We start from the raw sequence: 12443 nt of genomic DNA on the forward strand, positions 1-12443 counted from the left end.
TCCTAACACAATATATCCAGGAAATTTTGGGGCACCATGAAAAAAAACCAAACCTAAGAATAATAGTGATTGAAGATGGATAGGAGTAGTACTAGAAGAAAAAAATAGGAGAATACTAGCTCAAAAATCCACAAAATATCTTTAATAAAATCATAGAAGAAAATTTTCCTCATCTAAAGGAACACATGCCTATAAAGGTACAAGTAGCTTACTGAACATCAACTAGGTTGGGCCAGAAAAAGTTCCCTGCCACATAAATAATAAAAACACTAAACATACAGAACAAAGAAAGAATAGTAAAAGCTGCAAGAGAAAAGGGCCAAGTAACATATAAAGAATTAGACCTGACTTCTCATTGGAGTCTCTGAAAGCCAGGAGAGTCTGGACAGATGTCTTGCAGTCTCTAAGGGACCATGATACCAGCCCAGACTACTATTCCTAGCAAAATTTTCAATCACCATAGATCAAAACAAACAAACAAACAAACAAACAAGACATTCCACAACAAATGCAGATTTAAACAATAGCTATCCACAAATCCAGCCCTACAGGAAGTATTAGAACGAAAATTTCAACCCAAGGAAGTTAACTACACCTAAGAGAACACAGGAAATAAATAATCTCACAGCAGCAAAACCCAAAGGAGGAACACACACACACACACACACACACACACACACACTACCACCAAAATAACAGGAGTTAACAATCATCAGTAATTAATATCTTTGAATATTAAGGAACTCAATTCCCCAATTAAAAAAACACAGGCTAACACATGGCTACGAAAACAAGATACATCCTTCTGCTGCCTACAATAAACACCACTCAACATCAAAGACAGACATTACCTCAGAGTAAAGGGTTGGAAAAAATTTTCCAAGCAAATGGACCCATTAAAAAAGCTGGTGTAGTTATTATAATATCTAACATAATAGACTTCCAACCAGAATTAAATTTAAAAAATGGAGAAGGACATTGCATACTCATCAAAGGAAATCCACTAAGACTATGTTTCAATTCTGAATACTATACCCAAATGCAAAAACACCCTCATTTGTAAAAAAAAAAAAAGAAAAAGAAAAAGAAAAAAAAAACATTACTAAAGCTTAAATCATGCACTGAATCTCACACATTCATCGTGGGAGACTTCAATACCCCACTCTCATTAATGGACAGGTCATCTAGAAAAAAAACTAAACAGAGAAATAATGGAGCTAACAGATGCTATGAATCAAATGGATCTAACATATTTCTTCAGAACATTTCAACCAAACACAAAATAATATACCTTCTTCTCAGAACCTTATAGACCAGTCTCAAAAACTGGCCACATACTCAGTCACAAAGCAAGTCTCAACAAATACAAGTAAATTGAAATAACCCATTGTATCCTATCAGACCATCACAGATTAAAGCTGGATATCAACAACAGAAAGTCTACAAACTCATGGAAATTGACTAACTCCCAGCTGAATGACTACAGGATCAAGGCAGAAATAAATAAATAAATAAATTAAAACCTTTCTAGAATTCAATGAAAATTAAGGCACAACATAGCCAAACTTATGGGACACAAGAAAGTGGTGCTAAGAGGAACGTTCATAGCATTAGTGCTTTCGTAATGAAACTGGAGAGATCTCATACTAACAACTTAACAGCACACCTAAAAGTTCTAGAACAAAAAGAGCAAACATACCCAAGAAGAGTAGGGCGCTGGAAACAATCAAACTGAAGGCTTAAATCAATAGAACAGAAACAAAGGAACAACACAGAGAATCAATGAAACAAAAAGTTGGTTCTTTGAGAAATCAACAAGATACATAGCCATTATCCAACCTCATTAAAAGAAGGAGAGAGAATATCCAAATTAACAAAATCAGAAAAGGAGAATATAATAGACAGAGAGGACATCCAAATCCAAAGAATCATTAGGTCATACCTCAAAAACCTGTACTCCAAATAATTGGAAAATCTAAAAGAAATGGACAATTTTCTTGACAGATACCACTTATCAAGGTTAATTCAAGATCAGATAAACAATTTAAACCAACCTGTAGCCCTTAAGAAAATAGAAGCAGTTATTAAAATTCTCCCAACCAGAGAGAGAGAGAGAGAGAGAGAGAGAGAGAGAGAGAGAGCACATAGCCACATGGTTTTCATGCAGAATTCTATCAGATCTTCAAAGAAGGGTTAACACCAGTACTCCTCAAATTATTCCACAAAATAGGAACAGAAAAACATTGCCAAATTCATTTTATGAGGCCACAGTCACCCTGATATCCAAACCACAAAGACACAACAAAGAGAATTACAGATCAATTTCCCTCATGAACTTTGATGAAAAAATACTCAGTAAAATATTCACAAGCCAAATTGAAGCACATATCAAAAAGATCATCCAATATGATCAAGTAGGTTTCTTCCCAGAGATGCAGGGATGGTTGAACATACAAAAATCTGTCAAAGTGATCCACCATATAAACAAACTGAAAGGGGAAAAAACCCACATGATCATCTCAATTAGATATTGAAAAGTCTTTGACACAGATCCAAGCACCCCTTCACGATAAAGTCTTGGAGAGATCAGGGATACAAGGAACATACCTAAACATAATAAAGGCAATATACAGCAAGCTAATAGCCAACAACAAATCAAATGGAGGGAAACTTAAAGCAATTCCACTAAAATCAGGGACATGGCTGTCTCCTCTCTCTAAACCCATTCATTATAGTATTTGAAGTTCTAGCTGGAGCAATACAATGGCTAAAGGAGATCAAGGGGATACAACTGGAAAGGAAAAACCACTACCCAGGAACTCCTGCAGCTGATAATCACCTCCCAGGAAGTGGCTGGATGCAAAATTAACTAAAAACAAAAAATCAGTAGCTCTCCTATATACAAACAATAATCAGGCTGTGAAAGATCATGGAAATAACACCTTTCACAATAGCCACAAATAATATAAAATATTTTGGCATAACTCTAACCAAGCAAGTGAAAGACTTGTATGATAAAAATTTCCCATGAAGGAAATTGAAGGAGATATCAGAAGATAGAAAGGCCTATCATGCCTATGGATGGGTAGGCTTAACATAATAAACATGGCCATCCCATCCCATCAAAGGCAATCTACAGATTAAACACAATCCTCATAAAGATTCCAACACAATTTTTTACAGACCTTGAAAGAACAATATTCAACTTTGTATAGAAAAACAAAAAACTCAGGATAGCTGAAACATCCTGTACAATAAAAGAACTGCTTGAAGGTCCCACTATTCCCATTTCAAGTTGTAGTACAGAGGTATAGTAATAATAATAATAATAATAATAATAATAATAATAATAATAAAATGCATAGTACCGGCAAAAAAACAAAAACAAAAAAAACCAAAACAACAACAACAACAAAAAACCACAAACACATTGATCAACAAAACTAAATTGAAGACTCAGACATAAATCCACACACCTATCTATGGATGCCAGATTTTTTTGAAAAAGAAGCCAGAAACATACAATAGAAAAATGAAATCATCTTCAACAAATGATGCAATTCTAACTGATGTCTGCATGTAGAAGAATGCAAATAGATTTATATCTATCACCCTGCACAAAACTCAAGTCCAGCTCTTTGATCACCTCCCCCTGGGGGGGGGAGCAGCCTTACCAGGCCACAGTAGAGGACAATGCAGCCACTTTTGATGTGAACTGATAGACTAAGATCAGAAAGGAGAGGAGAACCTCCCCTATCAGTGGACTTGGGGAGTGGCATGCATGCAGAAAGGGGAGGGAGGGTGGGGTTGGGAGGGGATGTGGGAGGGGCTTATGGGGAGATACAAAATGAATAAAGTGTAATTAATAAAATAAAAATTTTTAAAAAAGGAAAAAAAAAAAAAAACTCAAGTCCAAGCGGACCAAAGACCTCAACATAAAACCAGACACACTGAAGAGAAAGTGGGGAATAGTCTTGAACATAATGGCACAGAAGACAACTTCCTGAAAAAAATACAAATTGGACAGGCACTAAGATAAACAATTAATAGATGAAACCTCACGAAACTGAAAAGCTTCTGTAAAGCAAAGGACGCCATCAGTAGGACAAAACAGCAGCCCACGTAATGGGAAAAGATTTTTACCAACTCCACATCTGTCAGAGACTTACTATCCAAAATACATAAAGAACAAAAAACTAGCCAGCAGCAAATGAAATAACCCAGTTAAGAAATGGGGTACAGAGAATTCTCAACAGAGGACTCTCAAATGACTGAGAAACACTTAAAGAATTGTTCAATATCCTTTGCCATCAAGGAAATGCCTTTGAGATTACATTTTACACAAGTCAGAATGGCTAAGATCAAAAACACAAGTGACAGCTCATGCTGGTGAGGAAGCAGAGCATGGGGAATGCTCTTCCTCGGCTGGGGGGAGTGTAAACTTGTATAGCCACTTTGGAAGTTAATGTGGAAGTTTCTCAGAAAATCGGGAATTGATCTATCTCAAGACCCAGCTATGCTGCTCCTAGGCATATAATACCCAAGGGATGCTCCACCATACTATAAGGAAACTTGCCCAACTATGTTCATAGCAGCTTTATTCATTATACCCAGAAACTAAAAACAACCTCGATGCACCTTAACCAAAGAACGGACAAAAAGAATGTGAGCATAACTCAGCTGGTAAAAACAATCACGTCATGAAATTTGCAGGCAAAAGAATGGAACTAGAAAAAAAAAAATCATCCTGAGTGAGGGAACCCAGACCCAGAAAAACAAATGTTATGTACTCACTTATAAGTGGATATTAGTTGTAAAATAAAAGACAATCATGCTATCGACCACAGACCCAGAAAGGCTAAGTACAAAAAGAGCGTCAGTGGAGAAAGCAAGAATCTCCTGTGAAAGGGAAATAGAATAGATTTCTTGGGTGGACTGGGGGCAGGTGGGTTTGGGAACAGAATGGATTGGATGAGGGGGGAGGCAGGGAGAAAATACTGGGAGAAATGACTGGCTTTGGGCTTATCCTCATTGCTTTAGTTTCTCTATGTATATATTATGTGTTTCCTACCCACGAAATCTGATCCGTAGATCTGAGGAATAACCCAGAATGATGCATTTATTCCAGCTAGCACTGTGATCTGATCCTGATGCCATGACTGGTTCAGTGTCCCATGTGGTGAGATGTTCAGGACCAGAGTTACTTCTTGGGTTTCACTGAGCCTTTTTAATTTGGGTTCAGCTTTGCGAAACACTTATTTCCTCTGAGAGGGTTTTGACTCCAGAAAGCTGTTTCTTACCTCTATAATGACCTTGGGATCAAACTGAGGAAGTTCGTGGATGAAGAGTGTAGCTCCTGATGTCCATGGTTCCAGCATGCCCCCTATGGTAGCCAGAATCCATCCTGGGTCTGACATGCACCAGATGACATCAGACATCTTCAGCTTCAAAAACTTTCTACTAGTGAGGTATCCCAGAAGCAGAAAGACACACATGGTATATACTCACTTATAAGTTGATATTAGACATATAAATAGAGGATAATCATACTAAAATCTGTACACCTAAAGAAGCTAATCAAGAAGGAGGACCCTGGGTAAGATGCTCAATTCTCATTTGGAAAGGCAAACAAGATGGACATTAGAAGATGGAGAAAATGGAACAGAACAGAGGGACTCTGAAAGACTCTACCCAGCAGAGTATCAAAGCAGATGCTGAGACTCATAGCCAAACTTTGGGCAGAGTGCAGGGAATCTTATGAAAGAAGGGGGAGATAGAAAGACTTGGAAGGGACAGGAGCTCCACAAGACGAGCAAAAATAGTAATAATAATAATAATAATAATAATAATAATAAAATCTGGGGTCTTTTTTGAGACCGATACTCCAACCAAGAACCATGCATGGAAATAACCTAGAACCCCTGCACAGATGTAGCCCATGGCAGCTCAGTCTCCAAGTGGGTTCTCTAGTAATGGGAACAGGGACTGTCACTGACATGAACTCAGTGGCCTGCTCTTTGATCACCTCCTCCTGAGGTGGGAGGCAGGCATACCAGGCCAAAGAGAAGGACAATGCAGACAGTCCTGATGAGACCTGATAGGCTAGGGTCAGATGGAAGGGGAGGAGGTCCTCCCCTATCAGTGGATTGGGGAGGGGCAGGAGTGGAGAAGAGGGAGGGAGGGCAGGATTGGGAGGGGATGAGAGAGGGGTCTATAGTTGGGATACAAAATGAATAAACTGTAATTGATGATAATAAAATGTTTTCTGCTAACTCCAAAAAAGTGGCCTCAGCTCTGCCATCATGGGAGCCTGTTGGCAAGGGCTGCGGAGTCGTTCTCAGCCAGTGAATCACCCCCCCCACACTCATTTCACGTGATTTGTGTGGGGGCTCCAGAGCACCAGCAGTACCCCTCAGTGTCGTACTTCCTGGCCACGTGTCACTGAAATTAACTCCTTGCTAATGACCCCTTGGATTCTGCTAGAAAAGCTGTGGCAATCTTCTGCTCTCATGCTGGGTCTAAATCAGTCACTGTCATAAGAGTGATTCAGGGGACATCCACACAGCAGAAACAGTGGAGATGATGAAAAGCTCATCTAACCAGGAATGTTGGAAGCCTAACCCTGAGCTGCTCAAGGCAATAACCTCATAAAGCCCTTATTCACCCTTTGGCTTAAAGGGTTTGGTTTTGGTTCTCCATCCTTTGCAATGAGAGGACAGTTTGTCAAGTGTGATGACCAGCAGATGAAGAGGAGGGATTGTACTTGTTTGCCTTCTCTTACTCCAGCGTTGGTTAATAAGTTAGACAACGACACTCAGTCTGTTCAGAGCATTACAAGTTTGAGAGGAAGAAGATAGGAGTAGAGATGATTGGCTTAATATTATTGAAATAATTCACCAAAGCTTAGCTTTAGCCTCCATATATATGTTTTTCAAGACAGGGTCTCTCAGTGTCCCCTTGGGATGTCCTCTCTGTGTAGACCAGGCTGGCTTCAAGCTGACAGACATCTATCTGCCTCTGCTTCCGAGTGCTGGGATTAAAGGTGTGTGCCACCACCACCCAGCTGCCTTCACATATTTTTGTGCAAGGTCAGACCTGTTGTGGCTCAGTCCCAGGCACTCCATTAGTGAGAAATGCCAAATTCACTTTTCCCATAAAAGAAAAGGGTGAGCTGGGTGAGGAGGTGCACGGCTGTAATCCCTGCACTCGGGAGGCAGAGGCATGTGGATCTCTGTGTGTTCGAGGTCAGCCTTGTTTAGAAAGTGAGTCCAGGACAGCCAAGGCTACACAGAGAAATGAAACCTTGTCTCAGAGAGAGAGAGAGAGAGAGAGAGAGAGAGAGAGAGAGAGAGAGAGAGAGAGGGCATCTCAGGAAGGGTGAGCATCTCATGACAGGAAAACATTCTGTCTTTGACCCACTGTCAGGACACAGTGACTTGTTCCTTGGCTGGCTTGGAGAATGCCCTCCTGTGAGAGTGCTCAGCAAAACCCAGAAGAGCCTCTTGTGTTACCCTGGGTCTATATCAGCTTAGCATTCAGGATCCTAGAGCAGAAGCAGGGATCAAGATGTAGACACTTTCGTTCAGAGTACCATCCCCTCAAAATGCATATGAGTACACATCCCTCACCTCAGCGCTGGGACCCAGCCTTTAAATAGGTACTTTTCCCTTACCACGAAGGAGTACTGGACCGAAAGGCAAGTCCCTGGTTGTGCTTTGCCATCTTGGGGAAACCCGTGGTCCCACTGGTAAAGAAGATGGCCATGGGGTCCTTCATCTTTGACTTAATACAGGTGTGGTATGGGGATGCTGATCTTCAAAGAGATTCAAGCAAAAGAAAAAGAAGGAAAAAAAAAATCACACGGTTGCTTTCCCATCTTCCCACAAAGTAACATGAAGCGTCAAGCATGGCATGGGGAAATCTGCACAGCTGGAGGACAAACTGGTGTTCTCATGGGCTGGGGTGGCTGGGACAAAGGAGCTGGTGCGTCTCTAAAATTTGAGGAAAATGTACAGACCAAGGCATGACAGAACACTTAGCAAGCACCACTTTCAGTGAGCAGGAAATGGACACTCATTCGATGCTCCCTGCAGCTCTGGCTGGGGAGGAGGGGAAGTTGTGTCCCCTTGGTCTGCTTGGGCTCGGGGGCATCTTCCTGAAGGATGCTTCTTAGCCTTCTCTGACTGTAGAGGCAAGCTGTCTAAGTTTGTTTTTTTTTTTTTTGTTTGTTTTTTGTTTTTTGTTTTTTTTTTGGTCTTGTTTTGTTTTTAAAACCCAAAAATAATGAGCATTGCTGGCCTTCCCAAGTAAGACACGGCACCACGCTGACTGGGTAATCTCAGTGATTCCTGGAACATTTTCTTAATTCTAAACTGTTTTCAGTAAAGTCTATGCTTTTAGTGAGGCCACTTCTTTTTACTATCTAAAAAAAATTGGCTTTAGAAATGGAGGTGTCACCCAAAGGAAGCAAGCCTTGCATGACTCCTGCCTGTGTTATGAGTATTGTGGGGTACTCCTGAATGCTTACAGAAGTTTATTTCTTTTTCCTGAGGGGAAAGGGGTCTCTCTTCAGTCCTGCCTTAAGCTTGCTGGTAAGCTGTCCCCAAAGGTACTCAGAAGATTGGAGCTAGCAATCCCTAAAGTTACTGTTCCACTACCCCACTGCAATTAGAAATTCGATTGCTTTTTTTTCTTTCTTTCTTTCTTTCTTTCTTTCTTTCTTTCTTTCTTTCTTTCTCTCTTTCTTTCTTTCTTTCTTTAAATCAATTTCTTATTCATGTTTGGTTTTGAGAAATGGTTTCACTGTGTAGCCCTGGATCTCCTGGCTCTTGCTATGTAGACCAATCTGGCCTTGAACTCACAGAGAATCCCCCTGCCCCTGCCTCTTAAGTGTTCAAATTAAAGTCACACACTCCCTCACTGTGCTCAGGCTGTCTTCACCTTGGAGGTTCACCTTCATGACATGTCTTCATATACACATTTTTATTCCTAAGAAGGTTTCTTATCTACATGGAATATGCAACGCACTCATCCTCTGACTTTACATTGTTCCTTTGCTCAGCCTCAGGGATGGGTGTACTTCAGTGACACGGCATGGAAATCCGACTTCCTGATTTTTCAGACAAGGAACCCAGGGCCAAGGAAACGGAAGAGAAGAAGCAAGAAGCCCAAGCTTTCACAGCAGATGGTCAGGAAGAGAGTTTCTCTCATTCAGTCCCTAAGGTGTCTTGTGCTTGGATTGCAGTACTTGGGCAGAGATGGTCTTCTCCCCCATCCATATTCAGAACCTGCATTTCACCCAATCAGAAACTCACTTAACCAGTGATCGGAAGTTGAGCCACCCTTCGTGGCTACGATCAGACACCACCAGCTTGGTTTTCAGAGCGGGACACTCGGAAACTATGGACTCCACCTCTGGGATGAGGCTATCTGTGGTCACAATGGCTTTGGCTTGAGACATTTGTAGTCGGTAGAGGATGTCCTTGGCTTTCAGTTGGGTAGTCCCAGGCATGAAGACGACACCTGTGGGATGAGAAAGAATGACTTGCTCTCACATCCATGGCTTAAGCCTGACCCCTCTCCTGAGAACTTCCACAATACTGTGCCAACTGTGGTCCACAGACCACCAGCCTCGACACCATGGGGGATAGAGAATCTCACATCCTGTGACACATCTACTCAGTCATAATCTGAATCTTAATAGGATCTCCAACTGATTCCTATGAATGTAAAAACTCTCCTCCATAATCACTTCTACTCGAGATGAGTCCAAACAGAGGGTAGATGGACTTTGGTTGGCAACGGTGCCTCTGAGCATAGCATTGCTGGCATTTAGGACTGGCTGCATCTCAACTCTTCCTGTCCCATTTCCTCTTCTGCCTCATCAGTCCCTTGAGGTCATCTTAAATGTCCCTTGTTCCTTTTACCTCAAGTTTAGCCACATTGTCTTCTGAATGTTTCTATATGTTCTCTTTATCAATGCCAGCACAGCCACCACCAGTGACTCCAAGCCTGGCTGCTCCATTGAAGCCCCATCCTTACTAGATGCCCTGTTACGAATCTCTATACCACTTCAAGTCCGTGGGGCACAGGCCATATTCCTCCACATTTCTTCTTTGCATGAACACCTGTGCCCTCTCTCTCTAGGAAGATATCCTACTTCCTATTCTGACACTGAAGGTACCCCCCCCCCCACACACACACTGTTTATCTTCCTTTTTCTCTATTTTCTCTTTCAAAGTGGCTATGGGCATGCGCATATGTGTATGAGTGTGTGTACATGCTGCTAGTCCTGCCTAGGAGTCTTTGCATGTGAGGAACCCACTATCGGATGGCCTTTCTTTGCTTCTAGCCCTCTTTAATTCTGCTCACCTCAGAGGATTCAGCTAGATCGCCTTGGGCTTTCCACTATCCATCTCTTAGTTATAGATACATAGTTTTTCTTTTCCTATGGTCTTTTTGCCATTGCTATTAGTTCTTTATTCCATATTGTATTCTGTTGTTAGGTAATGAAAGGGAGGGAAGAAGAGAGGAATGGAAGGAAGCAGGAGGAGAAGAGGGGAGAGAAAAAGACATGTTACAGGAAGATGCATGATGAGATGGGGAGAGTAACGGTAAGATGAGAATCCATGAGTTCCTGCTACAGTTTACATGAAGTCTCCCCAAAGGCTTATGCTGAAGGCTTGCTCCACAGCTGGAGGATCAAAGGTGGGGAAAGGTGTTTGGAAGACAAGGCTTTAAGCTCATCAATGGAGTAATCTATAGATGGACTCCTAATGGGGTAAACTATTGAGAGGTGATGGGAAGTGGGTCTTTATTGGAGTAGGTCGTTGGAGGTTATCTTGTTCCTGGTCTCTTCCAGACTCTTGTGTCTCACTTCCTGGTTCCACGAGGTGGGTGTGGCACTTTGTTCTATCACATGCAGCCATAATGATCCACCTCACCCCAGGCAGCTATGGACCCAGGTAGCCGTGGGCTGAAATCATGAGACAAGACAGACCTTCCCGCCTTTAATTTGATGTTTCCACAACTACTGGCTACAGCAATGCAAGTCTAAAACACAAAGCCCCGCGTGGATTCTAACAATAAAAGTCTGAAATTCAAGGCCCCATGTGGATTCTAAGTTATCCATGTTTACATGGATAAGTAATTTAAAGAGGAAGTGAAATCTCTGCATGAGATTTTTTTTAAATTAATCACACATAGATGTCATGATACAAAAGAAAAACCTTTCTATAACCCCACCACAGTAGTACATAGAAAGATTGTATGACAACCCTCCACCCCCAAAGAAACAGTCTAGACAGGAAGCCATTGAAGAGAACTCTTAAAAATTGTAATAGGTATCCTGAAGTGTAGCTCTTCACAGCTGATGGCTTCTGGTGGGGGTTTTGGAGGTGGGGGAGGACTCAGTTTTCTTTTAGAGGCTGGCCACTGAGAGTTTGATCATGTTCCTGTGAGTATATGGGCAACACAAATTGAACTTGATATGTTTTTTTCTTTTTCTTTTTTTCTTTTGGGGGGGGGAAGCTCACGAGACTGTGTGAGTCTAGGAGGCGTTGGAAGTGAGTATGATCAGGGGTGCATTATGTGAAATTCCCAAATAACCAATAAGAATATTATGTTGGAGAAAAAAAAACCTATCTAGGCAGAGCCAAGCCATATGAAGCTCTCCCGGGGATGGGGGGTGGAGGAAGAGAGTCCCAGCATCTTGCAGGAGAAATCAGGAATGTTGACCATGGGGGTTGGGAGGTCCAGTTCACACATACTCTGACATGGTGCACTGAGGAAGACATAACCATCCTTCCTGGGACTACAGTCAAATCCAGTTACTCTAAAGGAGAACTTCAAAGAAAGACCCACAAGTCCAAAAATTGAACCGCGTTCTGCAAAACAACTGGCTTGCATGTTTTAAAAATGCCGTTGTCACGCAGAAAGGTCTGAAACACTATAGATTAAAGAAGATGGAGCAGGTCTGCTAACTACATACAATGCACGGTTCTCAATCGGATTTCAAGGGAAACTGGCTCTAAAGGATATTGTCTGGGTAATATCCTTGTGTATGAGTAACTATATGCACCGATGCCAGCCTGTGTCATAACGTCGCTGTGAGTTTGTGAAGGGAACATCTTGGGTTTTAGCAGATTTTTTTAATGTTCCTTTGCTCACAGATACCTGTACGTTTTGCAACATTTACAACAGATTCTGAGAGAAGGGATGTACTATGCTCAGGAGGTATGATATTGTGTTTAGGACATATTAGTAGTGGAGTGTTAGGGGAGGAGGAAGAAGGTGTGTGAATACATGTGAGTGGGAGAAAGAGACAGCCTTGAAGAATGAGGAAGGGATGGGGAAAAGATGGTTTTGTCTCCATCCTGGTGGGGAGGAAGGGAGGCTTCCTCATGGTTCCAGCATAGAAGCCAAGGCTGGAGCCTCAGAGCTTC

At 41.8% G+C, this 12443-nt stretch overlaps 1 protein-coding gene across 10 annotated transcripts in view; it reads right to left on the bottom strand.

The window, feature by feature from the left end:
• The window catches only part of Acsm1 (acyl-CoA synthetase medium chain family member 1), a 58350-nt gene that overhangs the window by 18489 nt on the left and 27418 nt on the right, over positions 1 to 12443 (bottom strand). For 6 of the 10 annotated variants that reach the window (XM_021635649.2, XM_021635651.2, XM_021635646.2 and 3 more), the window contains exons 4-6: positions 9315 to 9522; positions 7673 to 7813; positions 5301 to 5460 (exon numbers count right to left, since the gene is read on the bottom strand). In XM_021635649.2, the coding sequence (XP_021491324.1) occupies positions 5301 to 5460; positions 7673 to 7813; positions 9315 to 9522 (509 nt within the window). The remainder of the gene's footprint in view (positions 1 to 5300; positions 5461 to 7672; positions 7814 to 9314; positions 9523 to 12443) is intronic. The other 4 variants (XM_060366944.1, XM_060366942.1, XM_060366943.1 and 1 more) reach the window with 3 other exon arrangements.

Source organism: Meriones unguiculatus, chromosome 14, assembly GCF_030254825.1.
Source record: "Meriones unguiculatus strain TT.TT164.6M chromosome 14, Bangor_MerUng_6.1, whole genome shotgun sequence".
In the NCBI taxonomy this organism is placed as follows: domain Eukaryota; kingdom Metazoa; phylum Chordata; class Mammalia; order Rodentia; family Muridae; genus Meriones; species Meriones unguiculatus.